Below are 19,193 nucleotides of genomic sequence, written 5' to 3'. Positions count from 1 at the left end.
TAAAATGTAATTATGATGTGTCTTCTTTAGAAATCCTTGCAGCGGATTGCCATCTCAGCTCATTCTCGGTTGTCTTCTATCGGGCGTCCACCGCCTCAATGACGTGATTTGATAAGCTCTACGGATTTATTCTGAACTTCTTTTATAATGCCCATGCATTCTTTGTGGGAAGAAGAAGAGCCAGGGAAGGAGGGAAAAAAAAGGGATGTGCTACGGAATTGCTCTGTGGGGGGCGGACCCTTTTATATTTTATGGAAGAACCAAAAAGAAGAAAAAAGTAATGCTGTAGAGATGTAGATTAAGTGATCTCTTGTAAATGAACCGTAGGAAAAGCAATCAGAAAGAAAAAAAAATAAAAGCTTGGGATGGAAGTTCCGTGCGCTAGTTCTTAGCGCACGGAATAAAATGAAAAGATGTGAATGTCGGAAAAACTGAAGCAGGACAAAAAAAGAAATGACTATTTGATAACTGATAAGCTGATAAGAGGGGGATAATGTGTGAAAGTAAACAACAGAGCCAGATGGGCTAGAGCGTTACTCAGTGGAAACAAAAATCTAAAGATAAATGCAAGAGAGAGAGAGAAATAACGCGGGGTTGAAAGGAGAGCTATGGCTACGGCAAATTCTCTAGGATGAGAAGGGTGTTACGAAGATATGATGAAAACTAAAAAAAAAAAGAAACTAAGGAATAAAAAGAAAAAGTGATACGAAAAAAGCAAAATTGCACTCTCGGGTCACGTCCCCCGAATGAGGGGGTCATTTGGTGCCGTGCGCTTAGTGGGGGCCGCACAGGTTGACTCTACCCCTTAGTCAGCATCGCGAGCACGTAGAACCGCACAATGAGATGCGTTTATTTGTACTGAGAGAGGAGACCATTGAATAATACTTTCTGCACGAAATGCATCGCCTGTATAATTCGTCAATAGTTATGCAAGAGGGTAAGTTCATGTTCTCAGGGTAACACTTAATCATCAATTTTATGCTTCTTCACGAAAAAGGGAAACTCGATTAATTTTTTGGCAAAAAAAAAAAAGCAGATTGTTTTGTCTTTTGGGTTTCGGGAATAGAGTTTGTGCTAAGTATATCATTATTGTGGGTTGTTCTATGTAAAATAGGACTTCTATTTAAGTATATAGAGCAGAACAATAAACTAATAAGAAAAAGAAATAACAAAGAAAAGATGTCCGAGACTCCCGATAACGTTCCTCAAACTGAATCTCCAGATGTCAAGCCAGATATCAACAAAGCCGAGGGTGCCAAGTCTGAGACACATATCAATTTGAAGGTTTCTGATGGTTCATCTGAGATTTTCTTCAAGATCAAGAAGACTACTCCTCTAAGAAGGTTAATGGAGGCTTTTGCCAAGAGACAAGGTAAGGAGATGGACTCTCTGAGGTTTTTGTATGACGGTCTAAGAATCCAAGCTGATCAAACTCCAGAGGATCTGGATATGGAGGATAACGATTTGATTGAGGCCCACAGAGAACAAATCGGTGGTTGTTTAATGAACTAAATAAAAATAACAAGAAAAAAATAAAATATAAATACAATCTTAATAATAATAAAACATAAGAAAAAAATAATAGATACGGCTGTGATCTCATATTAAATTCATGGCTTTTTAAATATACAAGCAAGAACTACGACCTTAGGAGTCAATTCCTAAAATATGCGACATTATTATAACCCATCCATTTTACATATATAACACGGTGGGAGTATAGATTTTAGGGGATGTGGCACGAGTTTTGTACGTATTATATGATATGTAATCATATGATAAAAATCTGTATCATATCGTACGTAAGTACTTTACTCCGGGTAACGCATCACGTACTGTTTTAATTTATTATCTACTGCGGTAAATAACCTCTTTATCCTATATAGGAGCAATCGTACATTGTTCAAAATGCATAAATCTCTTTGTGTTATATAGCAGGGTTAAGTTTAAATAACTGCACTTTCAGCCCATTCATTGCAGGATAATAGGCATGCGGTTTATTATGGTGTTTTGTTTCATTTTCGTGAAACTTCCCGATTTGGAATATATGAGACGCGTAAAAATAGACCGAAAAAAAAAAAAAAAGAAGGCGCGAAAATGATGGAGAAGCCCAGACCCAACAAAAAACTTGCAACGCTCGATGCTATATTTAATAAATAGATTTCTAAAAAGTTCTTTTGATGAGATGGAACCAAGAACCTTGAAGAGAGAACTGAGAGTATTATATTGTAACTTAGGAATAGATATTAGAAAGAGAAGATAAAGAACGAATTATAAAGAATTAAGTATTGGCTCGAAAAAAAACCACGTATTAAATACATATTTACAACAAAAAAAAGTACTACAATAAAAAAAAAATGAATGGAATAGGGTCTAACACTATAAGTGTGTTGAAGAACAACCAGATTGGGCCGTGGAAGCTTGGTGAGACGCTTGGTTCTGGAAGTACAGGTAAAGTTTTGCTTGCTAGCAATGAGAATACCAAACAACAAGCTGCTATCAAAGTTATATCTAAGGCTGTGTTTGAGGCAATGAATAACAGTGACGAGAATGGATCGGCACTACCATATAATATAGAACAGGAGATCATTATTATGAAGCTCCTGAATCATCCTAATGTCTTGAGGCTGTATGACGTATGGGAGACAAACACAGATCTGTATTTGGTTTTGGAGTATGCCGAAAAGGGTGAATTGTTCAATATGCTCGTGGAACGTGGTCCTTTGCCCGAGAACGAGGCTGTACGCGCATTTAGACAGATTATAATAGGTATCTCGTACTGTCATAGTCTCGGTGTTGTTCACCGTGATTTGAAGCCGGAGAACCTTTTGCTAGATAATAAACTAAATATAAAAATAGCAGACTTTGGTATGGCTGCTTTAGAATCTGATGATAAGTTGCTGGAAACCTCTTGTGGCTCGCCTCACTATGCAGCTCCGGAAATTATTTCGGGGCTTCCATACGAAGGTTTCGCTAGTGATGTTTGGTCCTGTGGTGTTATCCTTTTCGCCCTACTAACTGGTAGACTCCCTTTTGATGAGGAAGATGGGAATATCAGAAATCTCCTTCTAAAAGTGCAAAAGGGTGAATTCGAGATGCCCGAGGATGACGAAATAACAAAAGAAGCACAGGATCTGTTAGCTAGAATACTAACTGTAGACCCAAAAAAGAGAGTTACTATTAGAGACATTTTGAAACACCCTCTTTTACAAAAATACCCAAGTATCAAGGATTCTAGAAGTATTCGCAATTTACCAAGAGAGGATACCTATTTGTCGCCATTGGCTGACACTAACTCCAAAATTGATGAGACTATTCTACAGAATTTAGTCATATTATGGCATGGTAAAGATGCTAATGAAATTGCAGAAAAATTAAGACAACCTGGAGCGAATACTGAAAAAACCCTTTATGCTTTGCTATACCGCTTTAAATGTGATACCCAAAAAGAAGCGGCAAGGGCTAACGAAATGAGGAAAAGGCAATCTAGAATCCAAAGAAATTCCACTATACGGACGAATAATGAGTCTCCATCTAAACGGGCCTCTTTCACTCCTCAAAAGAAGAAGAACAGAATATCTATGATAAGTGTAAGCTCTTCATCGGCTAAAAAGCCTGTAACTATTTCTAAAGTTGGTAATAACCCAAGTAATAACTCCAGTGTTACTGGTACGCCTAAATCCGCGAAGCGCATGTCAATGAATGCTTCTGCTAGGAAGAGAATGGCTGCTTTATATGGTACAAGGGAATCTCCAATCAAGGACTCTAGAAGTCGTAGATCATCTATTATTAATCGTGATATGGTTGGAGGTCATGTTAGGGACAGTGTTATAGGTAAGTCTAAGAATAAGCGTGCATCTAAGGCAGGTATGCGCAAATCTTTAGCACCAAATCTGAAGAGAGAGTCTGTCACGACAAAATTGATTGCTACTTATGCTAAGTTATCAGAAGATGACGACTGGGAATATATCGAGAGAGAAACAAAGAGGACAAGTTCTAATTTTGCTACTCTAATTGATGAAATTTTTGAATATGAGAAATATGAACAAATAAGGAAAGAAAAGGCTGAGCTCGAACGTAAAGTCAGAGAAACTAAAGAGAGAGAGGAACGTGAACGTCAAGAACGGGAGGAGAGGGAAAGAAGAGAACGAGAGGAACGAGAGAGGATTGAAAGACAAAAAGATGAGATATCTAGGCAAATGGATGAAGAAATTGACAATCTAAAAAGGGAATTGAGTGCACAGGGGACTGTCGCAGATAACAACCAGAGAGCAGTATCCGCACCGCTTGAATCGACAACCACAAAAATGGAAGCACTTGAAGAAGATATCAACGTTATTCTACGTAACAGAAAGGTATCTCTACAAACTAGACCGAAATCTAGACTCGATCCTGGTATCGGTTTTGGTGAGTCTAGTAGAGTTGCCAGTGCGCCAATTGAACAGGTTACTGAAGCTGATCCGGATCTAGATATCACCGAACAGAAGATACTTGAGACAATAAGAAGGTCTAAATTCTTAGGATCATCGTTTGATATTAAGAAAGAGCTCGAAAAAGCTAAGAAAAATAGGCAAACATCATCACAATTGGAAGTTGAGGCCCAACCACCTGCTCTACCACAAACGATGCCGACAGTTGCCGAAAGAAGACAAATTGCAGATGCTTCTATGAGGAAATTATCTGACGTAAAAGTTCCTGAATTTACTAGAAAATCTAGACATTTTAGCAATTCGAACAGAAGGTTGTCGGTGTTATCGATGTATTCTACCAAAGAATCGTACTCTAATTTGGCTGATATTTTGAAGAATGGTCCTGATAAAGATCTCTTACAAAAAGCTCCAAGTCCAAAGAGTGCTGATGACTCCGATCAACTCTTTGAAACCATTGAAGAGGCTGAGACACCTGCTAGCATTTCTCGTGAGGACAGATTATATGATGTTGGTGAGGATTCTGAAGATGTCGCAGGTAAAAACATCGACATTGCCGATTTATTAACTTCTGAAGGTGATAACTTAAAGTCTTCTCAGGATGAAACTGAGTTGAAGTTGCCTAAGTTACCACCATTATTTGAAAAAGAGAAGGAAGAGAAACCGACTGCTGAATCAAAATCTACATCAATGATTCCTGAAGATAAAGATGAAGTTAACGCCAAGAAGAACGCATCTGATATTGAAAATGATGGTGGGTCTTTGAATCCATTTATGACAAAACATAGAAAGGAAACAAAGCCTGAAAAACACACAAAGGATGATACGACCGAGCAACCTGCTCGCATTGATTCTTCGGGAAATGATAAGAAAAGAAATATGTCCTTTTTGCGTAAGTTCTCAAAAGGCTCTTCAAAAGAATTTTCCGACATCACTATCTCAACAGGTGTCAGTTCTAAACAACTGTATAATGGTCTTGTTAATTTGCTGAAGGGCTGGACCAAGTACGGTTTGAAAAACGTAACATCAGACAGTTCTAGTCAAACGATATCAGGTAAACTATCGAGCGATAATATCTTCTCCTTCCGTTCTACTGCCTTCACCATTTTAGTTTTCTCACAAGGTAAGGGTAGTGCTGTGACATTCAAAAAACTTACTGGTTCTGGCAAAGCGGTTGCTAGACTCTCAGAAGAAGTAAAGAAAGTTCTTGCTAAGGAAGGTGTTTTGAAACAATGAATTTCTTGATACTTATCTTTAACTGATCTTCATCATTTTATAGACTCTCAAATATATTCCTAAACTTTGTTCCTATTTGTACTATTTCATAGCTGTTTAATTCTGTATAAGTATGATACTGTAAGTATTTAATTTATGAAAAAAATTTATATTTCGGTCATAGACCTTGAACTTCTCATAATTTAAATATATATTTAACTGAACACGTACAAGAGTTAAATTTCTAGGAAATTTCTCACAGAAAACTAAAATGATTTATAAATGCAAAACAAAATGAGTAAAAAAAAAATTCAACTTAAGTGACTCTTAGTAGGATAAAATCCCCAAGAATATTGTACCGCATTGCTTAATGTTACCTCTAAATCATCAGCCCAAAAGGAGACTAAATTTGGATTCTTTAAAAATGGCCTGCCAACAAGTACGATATCTTGAGCACCCTGTTCCAATAACTCCAAGGCATAGTCTGCTGTGGAAATACCACCCGATGAAGCTATCATTAGATTAGTTTTGCCGTTATGTTCTTGTTTCAACTTTTGTAGGAATAAAACTTTATTCTCCTTATCAGTGCTAGGCCCTATTCTCATACCCCTACCTGCAATATCCAGTACATCTATACCATGTTTCGCCAATTCAAAGGATAGTTGAACCGTTTCCTCGGGACTCCAAGCATCTGGATGCTCAACATTGTCACAAGCCTTCAGTCTAATAAAAATTGGAACACCTTCACCAATATTTACTCTAATTTCATCAACTATTTCTAACAACAATCTAATTCTGTTTTCAAAGCTACCTCCATATTCATCTGTACGTTTGTTAGTCAATCTGGAGAAAAATTCATTTGCTATATGTCCCTTTCCAGCATGTATTTCGATAAAATCATATTTAGCTACTGTAACAGCAAGTTTTGCAGCCTGTCCCCATTGTTTGACTATCGATTTTAGCTCTTCTTTAGACAGGTCATGGGCCTCTATACCAACCTCTACATTTTCTGATTTCTTCGTTGTCTCATCCACTGACTGTACCACTTTTCTTATAAACTGACCGAGTTGACATCCAACTTTGACATTCTGAGAATGCGCAAATTCCACAATCTTTTCGAAATGAGCCTTGGCTAGGCTCTGGTTCCATATACCCATATCATTTACCGTTACAGTTGTTCCTTCTGATACTGCTGTGCATTCTACAAGCATTAAACCAGGCCCTCTGGCTGCCATCGCACCGTAGTGCATTAAATGGAAATCTGTGGGCTTAAAATCATTAGTAGAGTAGGTACACATTGGTGAGACACCTATCCTATTTGGAAATTCAACATCTCTGATTCTAAAGGGCTGGTACAGAATAGGAATATCTTCTGCCCCAGAATTCGTTTTAATGAATTTACCGAGAACCGGCTGTGCCGGCGTAAAATAACTGATACCTGATGCTCCCTTCACACCCATCTTTTTTTTTTATATCTCTTCTTTAACGTAAAATAAATAAATTATTTAATTAATACTATATGTTTAGTTTTTGCTATCACCTTTTAAGTCTACTAAATATTTCTGTTTAAAAACAAACGACCTGCTTATATATGCCGTATCACCGATAAAGAAAGCGCAACGGCCGCCCCTCTTTTTTGTTGACTCGTAGAAATAAATGAGACTCCGCATTTTAGCTTATGACTCCTGAGTTGATTTAAATCCCATTGTTATTAATATATTAAAAAAGGGTCTCTTTAACAATCGGGTACTCGAGCTTCATTTAATTATACAGCCTTCACAGAAAAACACCGTAGGACTATGTGTTCTGCTCTTTTTTAATAGAGACCCTTATTTAACTAACAAAGTGTGCACAGGACTCGTTAATCATATGAATGCTACAGGGCTTTCTAAGAAAATTAATATTTAAATTCAGTATTGCGGGGGGTATTGGGTTCCATGTATACGGCAGTTTCTGTGCTCGAGCCCTCTTGTTCGTCGGAAAAACTATGACAGGAACGGGGAAACATTCTTGGAATTTATTCTATACGTCATAGCCAATAGAGTTTATTTTTTAATTGATGCATAGAAGTAGATCGTGTTATGCTCAGATAATAAAGTATATTAAGATGATACCATACTGGAAAATAGTAGTTTTATCGATTTCGTAAGATAACCGCTCAAACTTATGTGTATAGATAATTATTCTTTCATATGTTTTTTTTTAATTCTTCAACGATCGATCTGACTGGTAATGAGTAAGAAATCAATTAAAGGAGTAGCATATACACAGTGCATGGTACCATTTACATTTATTAGCTCTTGCTTATTGATTTTTGACCACGGATTAGCATTTTTTCACTTACCGACTACTACTGTCATCGAGATAATCATCCTTAAGTTGTTTTCGATACGAATCGCTAATACACTATTTAACTTTCATTAGCAATGAGATTGAAGGAACGTTAAATGGCATTGAGGAGTCATATACATTTTAAGTGTTAACGGATATTCTATGTGGTAAAAGTTATAGTTTGGCTTTAGTCTATCAATTATCTGTTTAACGTTTAAAGCCCAAATTCTATCACATTATATTCTAAGTCTGTTCTTCATTGTGATGTTATATTAGGCATTTTCGTTCTGGTAACAAAGTGCACCTTAAAAAAAGTGCATAGACTAGCAACATATGCTATTGACTTTCAGTCTGTTAACATGGAATTCAGAAACAATACTTGGGGATATATCATACTCGTTTTTCCCTTTGACTCTTTATATCTTAACTCAAAATAGATTACTACATAACATTACTAGAAAACTTCTCTAATAAATCTGCAATATCAATCATATAGAGTGGCGAGCTCTTATACGTCAAGTATCATTACCAACAACCCATAGGATGTATAACAATACAACTGCTCATTTTGAACATGTTTCTCTAATAAACTCAATTGCCAGCCAGCATTTTTGTGTTTTATGTTAATACAATTAGATGTATACAAGAAACGACCGAAATCAAACGAATGAACTCAGTATAGTATTTTAGAGTTCAAAAATTGTCTCACAACAAGAGCTAGTTCCAATAAAAAACTTTAGAATGTCCTTAGCCCGTTCAATGTTTAACAATACATATGCCCGAGTGAATTTTACATCACTTATGTATATGTACTGGATACTGGGCTCAGTCCTGGGAGCTTACCAAATTGTACAGCTAACTAATTCGACTACTTACCATACTCTTCATATAATATAAGTAAAACTAACTAAAATATATATATCGGTTATCAGGTTTTTCTATACATTATTATGGCACATGCATCTTAGAAATTTCCCAATATGCCCTTAATTTATACTATTTCTACTAATGGATACTACTATTGTATGTATGACTGAAACCTTGAGTTACATTTTGCAGCTCAATTACGTGAATCTGACCTATATAGTTTCAGATGCTTTAAACTGCTTTCACATACTACTATATTTGTTATCTAAACAACATCTCATGGAATCGTTGTATACTTGCTCAAATCCATACTTAACTATAGAATCAGTGTTGTTCCCATAGTTTCCTAGAAACATTGACTCCGCTTCTGTTCCTTTCCGCGGTGAAAAAATGAAAACTGAAGACTTCTTCAATATGTTCTAGATAAATGTTCACCGATTAGATGGTTCTAGAAAAACCAATGGGCTAATTATGTCAGCCTCAAATGGTATAAATACGGGATTGATATGATATACTTTTAGTTTATCATTTGACTTTTTCTTTGTAACGACCAGACAAATACCAACATACCAAATCAAAAATGGATCTATCTACAAAATTAATTCACGATGACAATAAGCACAACAGAGTGCCTGATGTTGCCCCACCAATTAATGTGACAACTACTTTTCGTTACGGAAAGGATGATCTAATTCCATGGGCAGAAAGAGACAATTTTGATTTCATGGATGAAACTCCGGTGTACTCTAGGGAGGGTCATCCAAATTGCACCAGGCTAGAAACAATTTTCTCTGACATACTCGATGGGCACTCTGTCTGCTACTCGAGTGGTCTTGCTGCTTTTTTTGCTGCAATGATACATTATAATCCTAAACAGGTATTTTTAGGTCAATGTTACCATGGTGTTCATTGTATCAGTGATATCTTTAGCAGAAATTTCAAAGTCAAACAAAGACCTTTGGAAGATATAGAACAATATGCTGAGGAAGGTGATATTGTACACTTGGAATCTCCCGTTAACCCTTATGGGACTTGCATTGATGTTCGCAGATATGCCGATGTTGCTCACAAGAAGGGTGCCATTGTCATTATTGATTCTACTTTTGCTCCACCACCTATTCAGTATGCATGGGATTTGGGAGCTGACATGATAATGCATTCTGCTACAAAATATTTTGGTGGCCACTCTGACCTACTTGGTGGTATTCTAGTCACCAAGGATAAAAAAATTAGTAGCCAATTGAAAGAGGATAGAATCAACCTGGGAACAATGATAGGTAATCTCGAGAGTTATTTGCTTTTGAGATCCCTCAGAACATATGAAATGAGAATTATGAAACAATCTGATAATACAGCACAAATTGTGAAATATCTGCATGAAAACAGAGATCGCTATCCCCATGTCTTGACTAAGATTTACCACTCTTCACTTCAAAAAGACGATTTTGTTAAATCGCAGTTAGTGGGTGGCGATAACCCGGTATTCTCATTCTGTTTGAAATCTACAGAACAATGTAAATCACTCCCAGACAAGTTGAAACTATTTCATCATGCCACCTCTTTAGGAGGTGTTGAATCACTGATTGAATGGAGAGCTTTATCTGATGATAAAATTGATCAAACCTTAATGAGGGTTTCTGTGGGTTGTGAGTCTGCCAAGGACTTGATTGTTGATATTTCCACTGCTCTTACTCAATTAGAACAGGAGTATAGCAATGTGAAGATCTAGGATATGATGTAAAAACAAAAATTAACTTGATTATTTAAGGCATATATATTAAAAAAAAATATTTCGTTATACATACTTCTTAATATCATTAGATACTCTTAGAATATAATAAAATAGATTACATCATTACATGTCATATGTTCTTGTATCATATATAGGTCCAGACAAAAAGTGATATTTAATAATTACTATGGTTGTTTGGCCGAGCGGTCTAAGGCGCCTGATTCAAGTTTAATCACTTACTGCATTACAATGCAGGAGCACTCAGGTATCGTAAGATGCAAGAGTTCGAATCTCTTAGCAACCATTATATTTTTGTATATCTTTTTTCCCTTCGGGGATTAACCAGATAAGGAGGCTCCACAGACAATTTACCGTACGATAAAGGCGATACAGTAATAAACTTTTTAAACCAGTGTGCAATTATCAGAGCTATTGATATAGTTAATACAAATCTCCTATGCAAAAGGATAAGGCATCACAGAAGCCTTCTTTTATTCAAGTAATTAAAATCAGTAAATTAAGTAAAGAATGCAAAACTCTCTCTTTTTTCTAATATATTTACTGTTATGTCATCTCTATTGTGTCACAGCAGATAAGCCAAAAATCATAGAGTTCAATGTCACATCTACTGTCAATTCAGAGGGCAGGAGAGTTATTTCAATTAACAATCAATTGGATACTTATGGTCCTACAATTAGAGTCCGTTCTGGTGAAGAACTACGACTCAAGGTCAATAATTATATTTGTTCACAAGCGGAAATACAACGCATGGGCAATGAGCCAGATCTTCGATCATACTGCGAAACTTCTCTGCACTTTCATGGAATAATAAATGTTGGAAACCAATTCGATGGTGTACCAGGCGTTACACAGGATCCTATACAAGCTAATGGCGGAGAGTATTGGTACAATTTCACTGTACCTAATGATTTATGTGGTACATTTTGGTACCATTCCCATTCATCAGTACAATACGGAGATGGTTTAAGAGGTGTAATGATTATAGAATGTGACAACTATGAAATGAATGTAAATAAATTAATATCCAACCTAGAGCAGCAGGAAAATCTTTTAGGTACAAGTGGCCTACTGCAGATTGAGGATGATCTCATTTCGAAGAATAAGATAGGATATGAAGAATTGATAGTAACCTTGAGCGACTGGTATAATAGGTGGAACTTTGATATAAATAGGAATGATGTTATTGACGCACACGGTTCCGCAGATCCTCGCCTAGATGATTCGATCATTAATGGAAAGAAGGAAATAGAACAAACAGTCGTAATTCCTGATCACAGGGAATATCTAGTATACAGATTTATCAATACGGGAATGTCAGGAACACAGGTGGTTAACTTTCCCGGGTATAAGATGGTTGTCTTCGAAACAGATGGGGTCATAATCAAGCCTTATGCTGTCGATACGTTATCGATGGCTGTGGGCCAGAGATACTCTGTAATCATCAGGAAGGAACCAAATGCAGCTATTCGGATGGTCAATGGCTGTAATAAAATGATGGGATACTTTGCTAAACAGGTATGGTATGTCCCAAAAATGAATGTGAATGGTTTCGAACTAGGTGCACTCCAGATACCGCCTATAAATAGGCTTCCTGGACTAGATAAACACGAACTATTCCGCGAATTTCAACCTCTTGAGAAGGATATTACCACTCAAGATATCTCTTACTTTGAGAGGGCTAATGTGACTATTGAGTTAGATTACGATTACTATAAAGACGACAAAACCAAAGCCAAATATGGTACTGGCATGTTTTTAATGAACGGCAAATCAATGGCCGAGTACCTAGAGGAACCTATCCAACTACCCGAACAAGAAGGCACTACAGTAGACATAATAATCAACTCTATAGAACACATGAGACATCCCTGGCACTTGCACGGCCACAGGTTCCAAGTGCTATCGATGGGACTCGGTGGTGAAGGAAAGCTCTCCTCGAGCAACTCGAAGGCACAGCAAAAATACCAAGATGACATCAGTTACTGGCAGAACCACCCTGAAGAGATTCCCATGACTCGTGACAGCATAAACATACCCGGTAGATCTTTCGCAGTGCTGAGAATAAAAACAAAAGACTACGGTAAATGGCTCCTGCACTGCCACGTAGAATGGCATGTATCTAAGGGACTCGGTGTCATGTTCGAGAATAAAGCAAATACCCAAGAGCAAACACAAGAGCAATCGCTATCGAGCATAACGAATCCTAGCAAGAGAAAAGTACTCACAATCTACGCGATTATCATGCTGTGCATCGACATCGCACTCTTTTACGTAATTATGAAATAGAAAAGAATGTTATTGGATATTTAAACTCCGATAGTTTATAGTTTTTTTTTTTAAAATATAGCTAGTTTGGTTTTTCTACGGTGCAATACGGCTACACCGAATACCTTTGTAGTCCGCAAGGTGTATAATCCCGCCCTCTTGCACCTCCCTCCTCTCCCCCATATAAATACGAACGCACTCATCATATGGTCCTTGTTGATCAACATCCCACGTTAGCCTTTTCGTTGGAGTGCCTCTTCACCCGCAAAGTACGGCTAATTACAGGAAAAAAAATTTCTTTCGTGAAGCAGAAGCAATTACAGCAAGAGAGAGAGAGAAGGGGGGATAACATTGAAGTCCAACGTCACCGTCTGTCAACCTTCTTTGGATTAACCTACTTCAACTTCACAGGGAAGGAGGAAAAAAAAAAATCCAAACTTCAATATATCCAAAATAACCAAAAAAAAAAAAACTTATTTCAATATAGTACTGTAATTAACACTTAAATGAATACTGATAAGCTATTTTGAGATAAAAATACAGGTATAACAAGGCTAATATAACCAATATAACGAGAGGCAAACCAGAATCAATAACATCACATCAGCGAAAAACAAAATACGAATTATATCGGACGAAATAGGGTGAAATATAACTTTTCTTATACCAAAAGACTAGATAAACGTAACTAAAATACACAACTATTTGAACCTAAGATATAACAATATACAATCTACAACAAAAAAAACATATTAAAACTGAACAGTAATTCAAAAAACAAACAAAAAAACAACTAGTAAATCAAGAACAAGAACACGGATACTACGACTAGGCTATAAGGACAGAAAACATTAAACATAAACAAATAAAATTTGATAAAGTGTAACAATATTCCTATCCCAAATAAAAATTTCTTACAATAAACGGACTTTTAAAAAATAGACTATTAGAACAAGATATTAAAATAAAACCAAAAAGAGAAATGGAATTACCATCTATCAGTAGTACGACTAGTATATCTGATAATGCTGATTTGCGTAACTATTATGAGAAACTTCTGTTCAAGAACAACAGTGGTAAGTCGTTGACCGACTTGCAAAATAGAGCATTGAACAAGCAGGACTCAGATGACTCTACTTTGAAGGACCCCAAATTTGACTTCATTAACGGTTTCAAGAATAGAAATTCTACTGCCGCTGCCGGTGGTAATTCATCGGGAAACACTGCTGAACCGCTAGCTAAAGGTCGCGTTCCATTCTCTGGTTTGAGAATGACTCCTCTTGAAAATGAGCAAAGAAACGTGAATCCAGGTATTTACTCCAATGTTGGTAACAATAATGTGAGCAAATTTCAAGATATGTTCTCTAACTACAACATAGCTAATAAAAACGCGTCTCAGAACGATAACTTGACGAGCACTGGAACTTCCGCATCCAGCACCAATGGTCAATCTCAAAATGGTTCTCATTCTTCTCCTTTCAACGATTTTGCCATGCCAGAACTGCACAAATTTCAGTCTAATCCCGTGAGGGAGAACAGGGAAGGGATTAACAGTATTAACACATGGGAGAACCAGAGAACTCTATTGTCCGAATTTGAAGCCCAACAAAGTAGAAATGAGGGAAGAAGATCCTCCTATATATCTGATACTTTGATACATGGCCAGTATGATAACAATATTCCTCCAGCAAATAACGATAATGCTAGACACAATAGTACTGCGGTTGGAGGTATGGATGCCTATTACAATAATACCTATAAACAAAATAGAAAGACTTCAAATGATGACTATATGAATGTTAATTCATTCACTCCTACGAATTCAGCACCTTATTCTTATAAAAACTATTCTAATATATTACCAATGATTTCTAATTTAAACATTAGTTCAGAGGCTAACTATAACAATAACCAGATGTCTTCCATGAACCAACGCGTTCCACAACAGATAAATCCGAACATGAGAGGCGCTTCTCAGGACATGCATCCTTACCCGTATTCAAATATGAAATCGCAACACGATCAACAGCAAAAACCATTGCAACAACAATACCAAATGCGCTACAATAATAACTATAACCATAACTCTCAGAATGACCATGCTAAGAACCAACAATCAAATGACCAAAACAACAAAACGAACTCAAAAAATCACATCATGCCATCATCCCTTGATTTCTCCATCTGTAAGGCTAATTACGAAGAATTACAATCGGAAAGCGGTCTACTACTATTGGCTGGGAGACAAATTGTATCGACTCCTATATTACATCAGTTATATCTAGAGTGTGGCGCAAACTATTTTTCCAGCGATAAGGTTTTTGCATTCACTGATTTTATTAAATCACAACTTGCAGATGCCGATAGTATTTCTAAAGGAACTCCAAATACCATTCTTCAATTCCTTGAATTTTTGAAGAACTGTAATTCTGGATATTTCAAAGGTGATAAACAAGCTAAAGATGGTGGATCACCAGGCAATAACAGTTCCTCTAATCATCTATCTTATAAACCTTTAGTTTTGGTATCATTGAAGAATGGTAAACTTGAACTACTATCTACTCCTCAAACCACTAATTTATTGATGAAAAGAGGCGATTTAGTCATAATCGATGGTGACCGAGGTAAAGATCTAGTAATTGTTGTCGAACATGCTGTGGACTTGAACTTAGCTCTTTTTGTAAACTTCTTGAAAAAGAAAATTCACTTTGATTCTTTAATAACAAACAGAAACCAACATATCAGCAATTACAAATTTATCGAGCTGTTGGTCGATTCTAAGGACGGTCAATCTAATGACATAAACCCTAAGTTGTATGATATTGTCGAATTAACTGAGCTAATAATACCATCTAAGCAGGTTTTGAGATTTGCCACACCATGGGAAGTGAGCACTAATCTGCACAATAAGTTCCAGGATGAACTTAGAGCAATGCATATTGCTCGTTCAAAATTAAGTGTTTTAAACGACTCCATCACTAATGGCCAACAAGAAAATGAAAAGGCAGAGAATAACACTCTGAAGAACAAAACAGCTTTAAACATTAAAATATTGAATGCCGAGTTTCAGTTTGACCGTAAAAAGTTAACATTTTACTATGTATGTGAGGAGAGAAATGATTTTAGAGAACTGATTAAAGAGCTCTTCAAGTTCTATAAGACAAGAATCTGGTTATGTGCTTTACCAAACAATTTAGAAGTTGATACGAAATATTACGATGCAGAACACAAGGAATTGAATATGTATCAGGATATGATCGAGGCTGGTCATCAATCTGAAATCCCCGAGACCCTATCTAAAGTCGACAACAGTACTACAGTTGCACCACCACTGAACAAGTTAGAATTAGATAACTTCCAAATTGGTGTTTACAAAGAATTGGTGAATCAACTATTCAACACCAACCACGAGTAATTTTGCTTTTTATGCTTTTTATTTTCAACAAAAATGTTTTCTATTTTGTTATTATTACATCCAATTTCTAATTTTTGATGCTATAGATTCTATTCTCTTTGTGATTTCTCCTTCAATTCTTTTTTTTCACGTCCCTTTTTTTTTTGATTAAAAATTACTTATCCTAAAATTTTATTGTTACTGTTGCTGCAGCCCTTCACTTCCTCTCAATTTATTCATTTTGAGAAATGTTCTGAGAAGTGTTTTTTCCAATTTTTATTATCCACTGCACCAATCTAATTTAATAAGTTGCCCAAACTGCAATTAATCATTGATAGACTCTCTTAGAAAAAAACAAACATTAAAAGCAATTGATAAAAAACTGAAAAGAAAATGAAGTATTATTTAATAAGGAAAGAAAAAGAAAACATATCTGTTAATATAATTCAAGATTCTTTATTTCTCTTTCTCACTGATAGATTTTTACTGAGTACTTTTTCCTTTCTTTCTTTTCAACCCTATTTTTATTTTTATTTTTATTTCTATCTTATTATTGACCGTTTTTGTTATAGAATCGATATTTGCATTACTCCAAATAAATGCTTATACCATTACAAAATCCATCTATATTATATAACTTCTTAATCTTTTTTTATTATTACTTATGTCTATAGATTGAAAATACAAAAGTCTTTTACAAAACAATAGTCAATGACGTGCATGACATATTAAGTCCTATAGTATAATAAAGGTAATACAATAGTGATAATATAATACAATATACTACGATGTATGGATAACTGAAAAGTTGCTAATCATGATTCGCTGGCCCTTGCTTTAATACGTTTATGGCAGAGAGCCAAGGAAGAACTTCAACAAAGGTCCCCTATAGGTATTGGTGATTCTTTTGACCCAGAAGACCCCGCACGGAAAAAAAAACATGCCTTTTTGTTTTTTTTAAAAAAAAAAATCGGTTTTTAGTCACGTGGCATATTTAATCGGCTCTCCTTTTCGTTTTGTCATCGATGTCCAGATTTGTCCAGATTTGTCCAGATTTGTCCAGATTTGCTAACATTTTCCTTTTGCCTACTTATAGGAAGTGAGCTGTAAATCAACAGCAGAGATTGAAAACACCACATCGAAAAAAAAAAGACAATAATTTTTTGAGGACAAAAATTGTGTTGGACTCTCAGATAAGTGCGTGCAGTTAGAAACTTTTTAGAGTGCCATGTGCTGTAGGACAGTGACAAAATACATGTCATCACGAAGGGGAGCAGGACAAATCGGTACAAATGTCAGTAGTACTCCTCAGACGGCGACGTAGGGTGTACTGAAGAAGAAATGATATTAAAACCGGGTACAATATTTGGACATTTCTATATATAAACAGAAAAAAAAAAAAAAAAATAAAGCCCACACTTAGTATATTACTGATGAATTAAGAAAATTTTTAGTTATATTAGTAAGTAGTTGGGATCTAAGAAACGAGTGTGGCATTCGAATGATTATAATATTTATAGGGAATTAAAAAGACTGATATAGAGAGATCTGCAAAGTTACAAAACAAAATTTTGAAAAGAAAGCTTAGATAGAAGAGGGAAATATTATGCAGTTCAAAATTAAGGTACCGTTTGGTATTGTATTAGAATATCTGCGGAACTACTCGCCGCAAATCGTGGCCACGATATTTTGCTCGATTTTGTTTCTGTTCACCGAGTTCAAGTTTGTGCCGAGGCTTGAGAACAAGCAGTTCAGGCTGGACAATAAGAGTATAGGTAAGACGCATGTCAATGATGAGTTGATCTCTGGTGTAGAGGTGATTTCTATGAGCGCAATCATCAGCGGGGTGATTGTGGTGTGGTTTTGCACACACGGTAGCGAATCACTGAGAAAATTCCACGGTAATTGGATGAATATGAAGCCAGAAAGGGTCTCTTCTGGTGGCCACTTCTTCGTAGTGAGTGTGATCTGCCTGGCATTGACTCTTGCTTTGAATGGTGCTATAACCGGTTGTCTAAAACTTGTCATTGGTAACTTTAGACCAGATTTTATTGACAGATGTAAACCTAATCTAGAGAAGGCTCAGGACCTATCCGCATACTATGGACTAGATATTTGTGAACAACAAAACAAATGGCTTCTATACGAGGGACTAAAGAGTACACCTAGTGGCCATAGCAGTTTTATCACTAGTGGTCTTGGTTTTGCTTACTACTGGCAAAAGAAACATGTCTCGAGCCATTATTCCAGACACCTGTGGTGTATCGTGTTGATTATCCTTGTTATGATTTCAAGAATCACCGATCACAGACACCACTGGTACGACGTCGTGTCTGGATGTTTGCTGGGGATTAGTGTCATTGCCATTTCCTGGAGATGGGTATACGGATCTCGTTCGGTAGGATACCAATTACCAGCATAGGTGGTCTTCGCAAATAAAAATTAATCGAAATTTAATTCAAAAAATAGAAAAAAAGAGCTCTACAGAAGGATAAAAGATGTTTTGTATTTCATTACTTCAACATAACAGATCCCCAACTTATGTTCCTTCTGATGAATTTTCTATTATTTTTTGACCTTTGATAAAGGGTCAAAAAAAAAACTATACAATAAACAAAACTTATTAATTGTAACATTACAGATATAACAAGAACAACTTTCTTAATTGAATGATGTTTACATTATTGACTTGAGTCAAAACACTTCCCCCTAAAAAAAAACAACAGACAGAACAAAGCTACGTTAAAAGCCTAAATTTAACTTCAAAAATTTTATTGCTCTAGTTCTTGTGCTAAAAAAAAAGACATAATATTTATTCACAATTACACCTAACCCTCTCTTTATGAACATCCATACATTTTCATTATCTCAATATTATCATTTTATTATGCTCTAAAATTATACAAGTGTATACTTTAATTATCTTCAAGATTTTGTCATC

The 19,193-nt window shown here is 36.0% G+C and overlaps 7 protein-coding genes across 7 annotated transcripts; 6 read left to right on the top strand and 1 right to left on the bottom strand.

The window, feature by feature from the left end:
• Positions 1 to 1,179: 1,179 nt before the first annotated feature.
• On the top strand, positions 1,180 to 1,512 carry SMT3 (SUMO family protein SMT3; the record flags this gene model as incomplete). The annotated part of the gene is made up of 1 exon (XM_071052757.1): positions 1,180 to 1,512. The coding sequence occupies one exon, from the start codon at positions 1,180 to 1,182 to the stop codon at positions 1,510 to 1,512; it is 333 nt and encodes a 110-aa protein (XP_070906604.1).
• An 845-nt stretch (positions 1,513 to 2,357) lies between these two features.
• Positions 2,358 to 5,663, top strand: GIN4 (protein kinase GIN4; the record flags this gene model as incomplete). The annotated part of the gene is made up of 1 exon (XM_071052756.1): positions 2,358 to 5,663. The coding sequence occupies one exon, from the start codon at positions 2,358 to 2,360 to the stop codon at positions 5,661 to 5,663; it is 3,306 nt and encodes a 1,101-aa protein (XP_070906603.1).
• Positions 5,664 to 5,953: 290 nt separating this feature from the next.
• RNJ42_02590 (uncharacterized protein) lies at positions 5,954 to 7,102 on the bottom strand (the record flags this gene model as incomplete). Its single annotated transcript, XM_071052755.1, has 1 exon — positions 5,954 to 7,102. The coding sequence occupies one exon, from the start codon at positions 7,100 to 7,102 to the stop codon at positions 5,954 to 5,956; it is 1,149 nt and encodes a 382-aa protein (XP_070906602.1).
• Positions 7,103 to 9,420: 2,318 nt separating this feature from the next.
• RNJ42_02589 (putative trans-sulfuration enzyme) lies at positions 9,421 to 10,569 on the top strand (the record flags this gene model as incomplete). The annotated part of the gene is made up of 1 exon (XM_071052754.1): positions 9,421 to 10,569. One exon carries the CDS (start codon positions 9,421 to 9,423, stop codon positions 10,567 to 10,569), a length of 1,149 nt encoding a protein of 382 aa, XP_070906601.1.
• Positions 10,570 to 11,100: 531 nt separating this feature from the next.
• Positions 11,101 to 12,879, top strand: GMC1 (putative oxidoreductase; the record flags this gene model as incomplete). The annotated part of the gene is made up of 1 exon (XM_071052753.1): positions 11,101 to 12,879. One exon carries the CDS (start codon positions 11,101 to 11,103, stop codon positions 12,877 to 12,879), a length of 1,779 nt encoding a protein of 592 aa, XP_070906600.1.
• Positions 12,880 to 13,840: 961 nt separating this feature from the next.
• On the top strand, positions 13,841 to 16,273 carry PSP1 (Psp1p; the record flags this gene model as incomplete). The annotated part of the gene is made up of 1 exon (XM_071052752.1): positions 13,841 to 16,273. One exon carries the CDS (start codon positions 13,841 to 13,843, stop codon positions 16,271 to 16,273), a length of 2,433 nt encoding a protein of 810 aa, XP_070906599.1.
• A 1,585-nt stretch (positions 16,274 to 17,858) lies between these two features.
• LPP1 (phosphatidate phosphatase LPP1) lies at positions 17,859 to 18,674 on the top strand (the record flags this gene model as incomplete). Its single annotated transcript, XM_071052751.1, has 1 exon — positions 17,859 to 18,674. One exon carries the CDS (start codon positions 17,859 to 17,861, stop codon positions 18,672 to 18,674), a length of 816 nt encoding a protein of 271 aa, XP_070906598.1.
• Positions 18,675 to 19,193: the final 519 nt, after the last annotated feature.

Source organism: Nakaseomyces bracarensis (genome assembly GCF_045282275.1).
Source record: "Nakaseomyces bracarensis strain CBM3 chromosome Unknown Scaff9_0, whole genome shotgun sequence".
NCBI classification, from domain to species: Eukaryota; Fungi; Ascomycota; class Saccharomycetes; order Saccharomycetales; family Saccharomycetaceae; genus Nakaseomyces; species Nakaseomyces bracarensis.
This window is presented reverse-complemented; position numbering and strand designations above follow the sequence as displayed.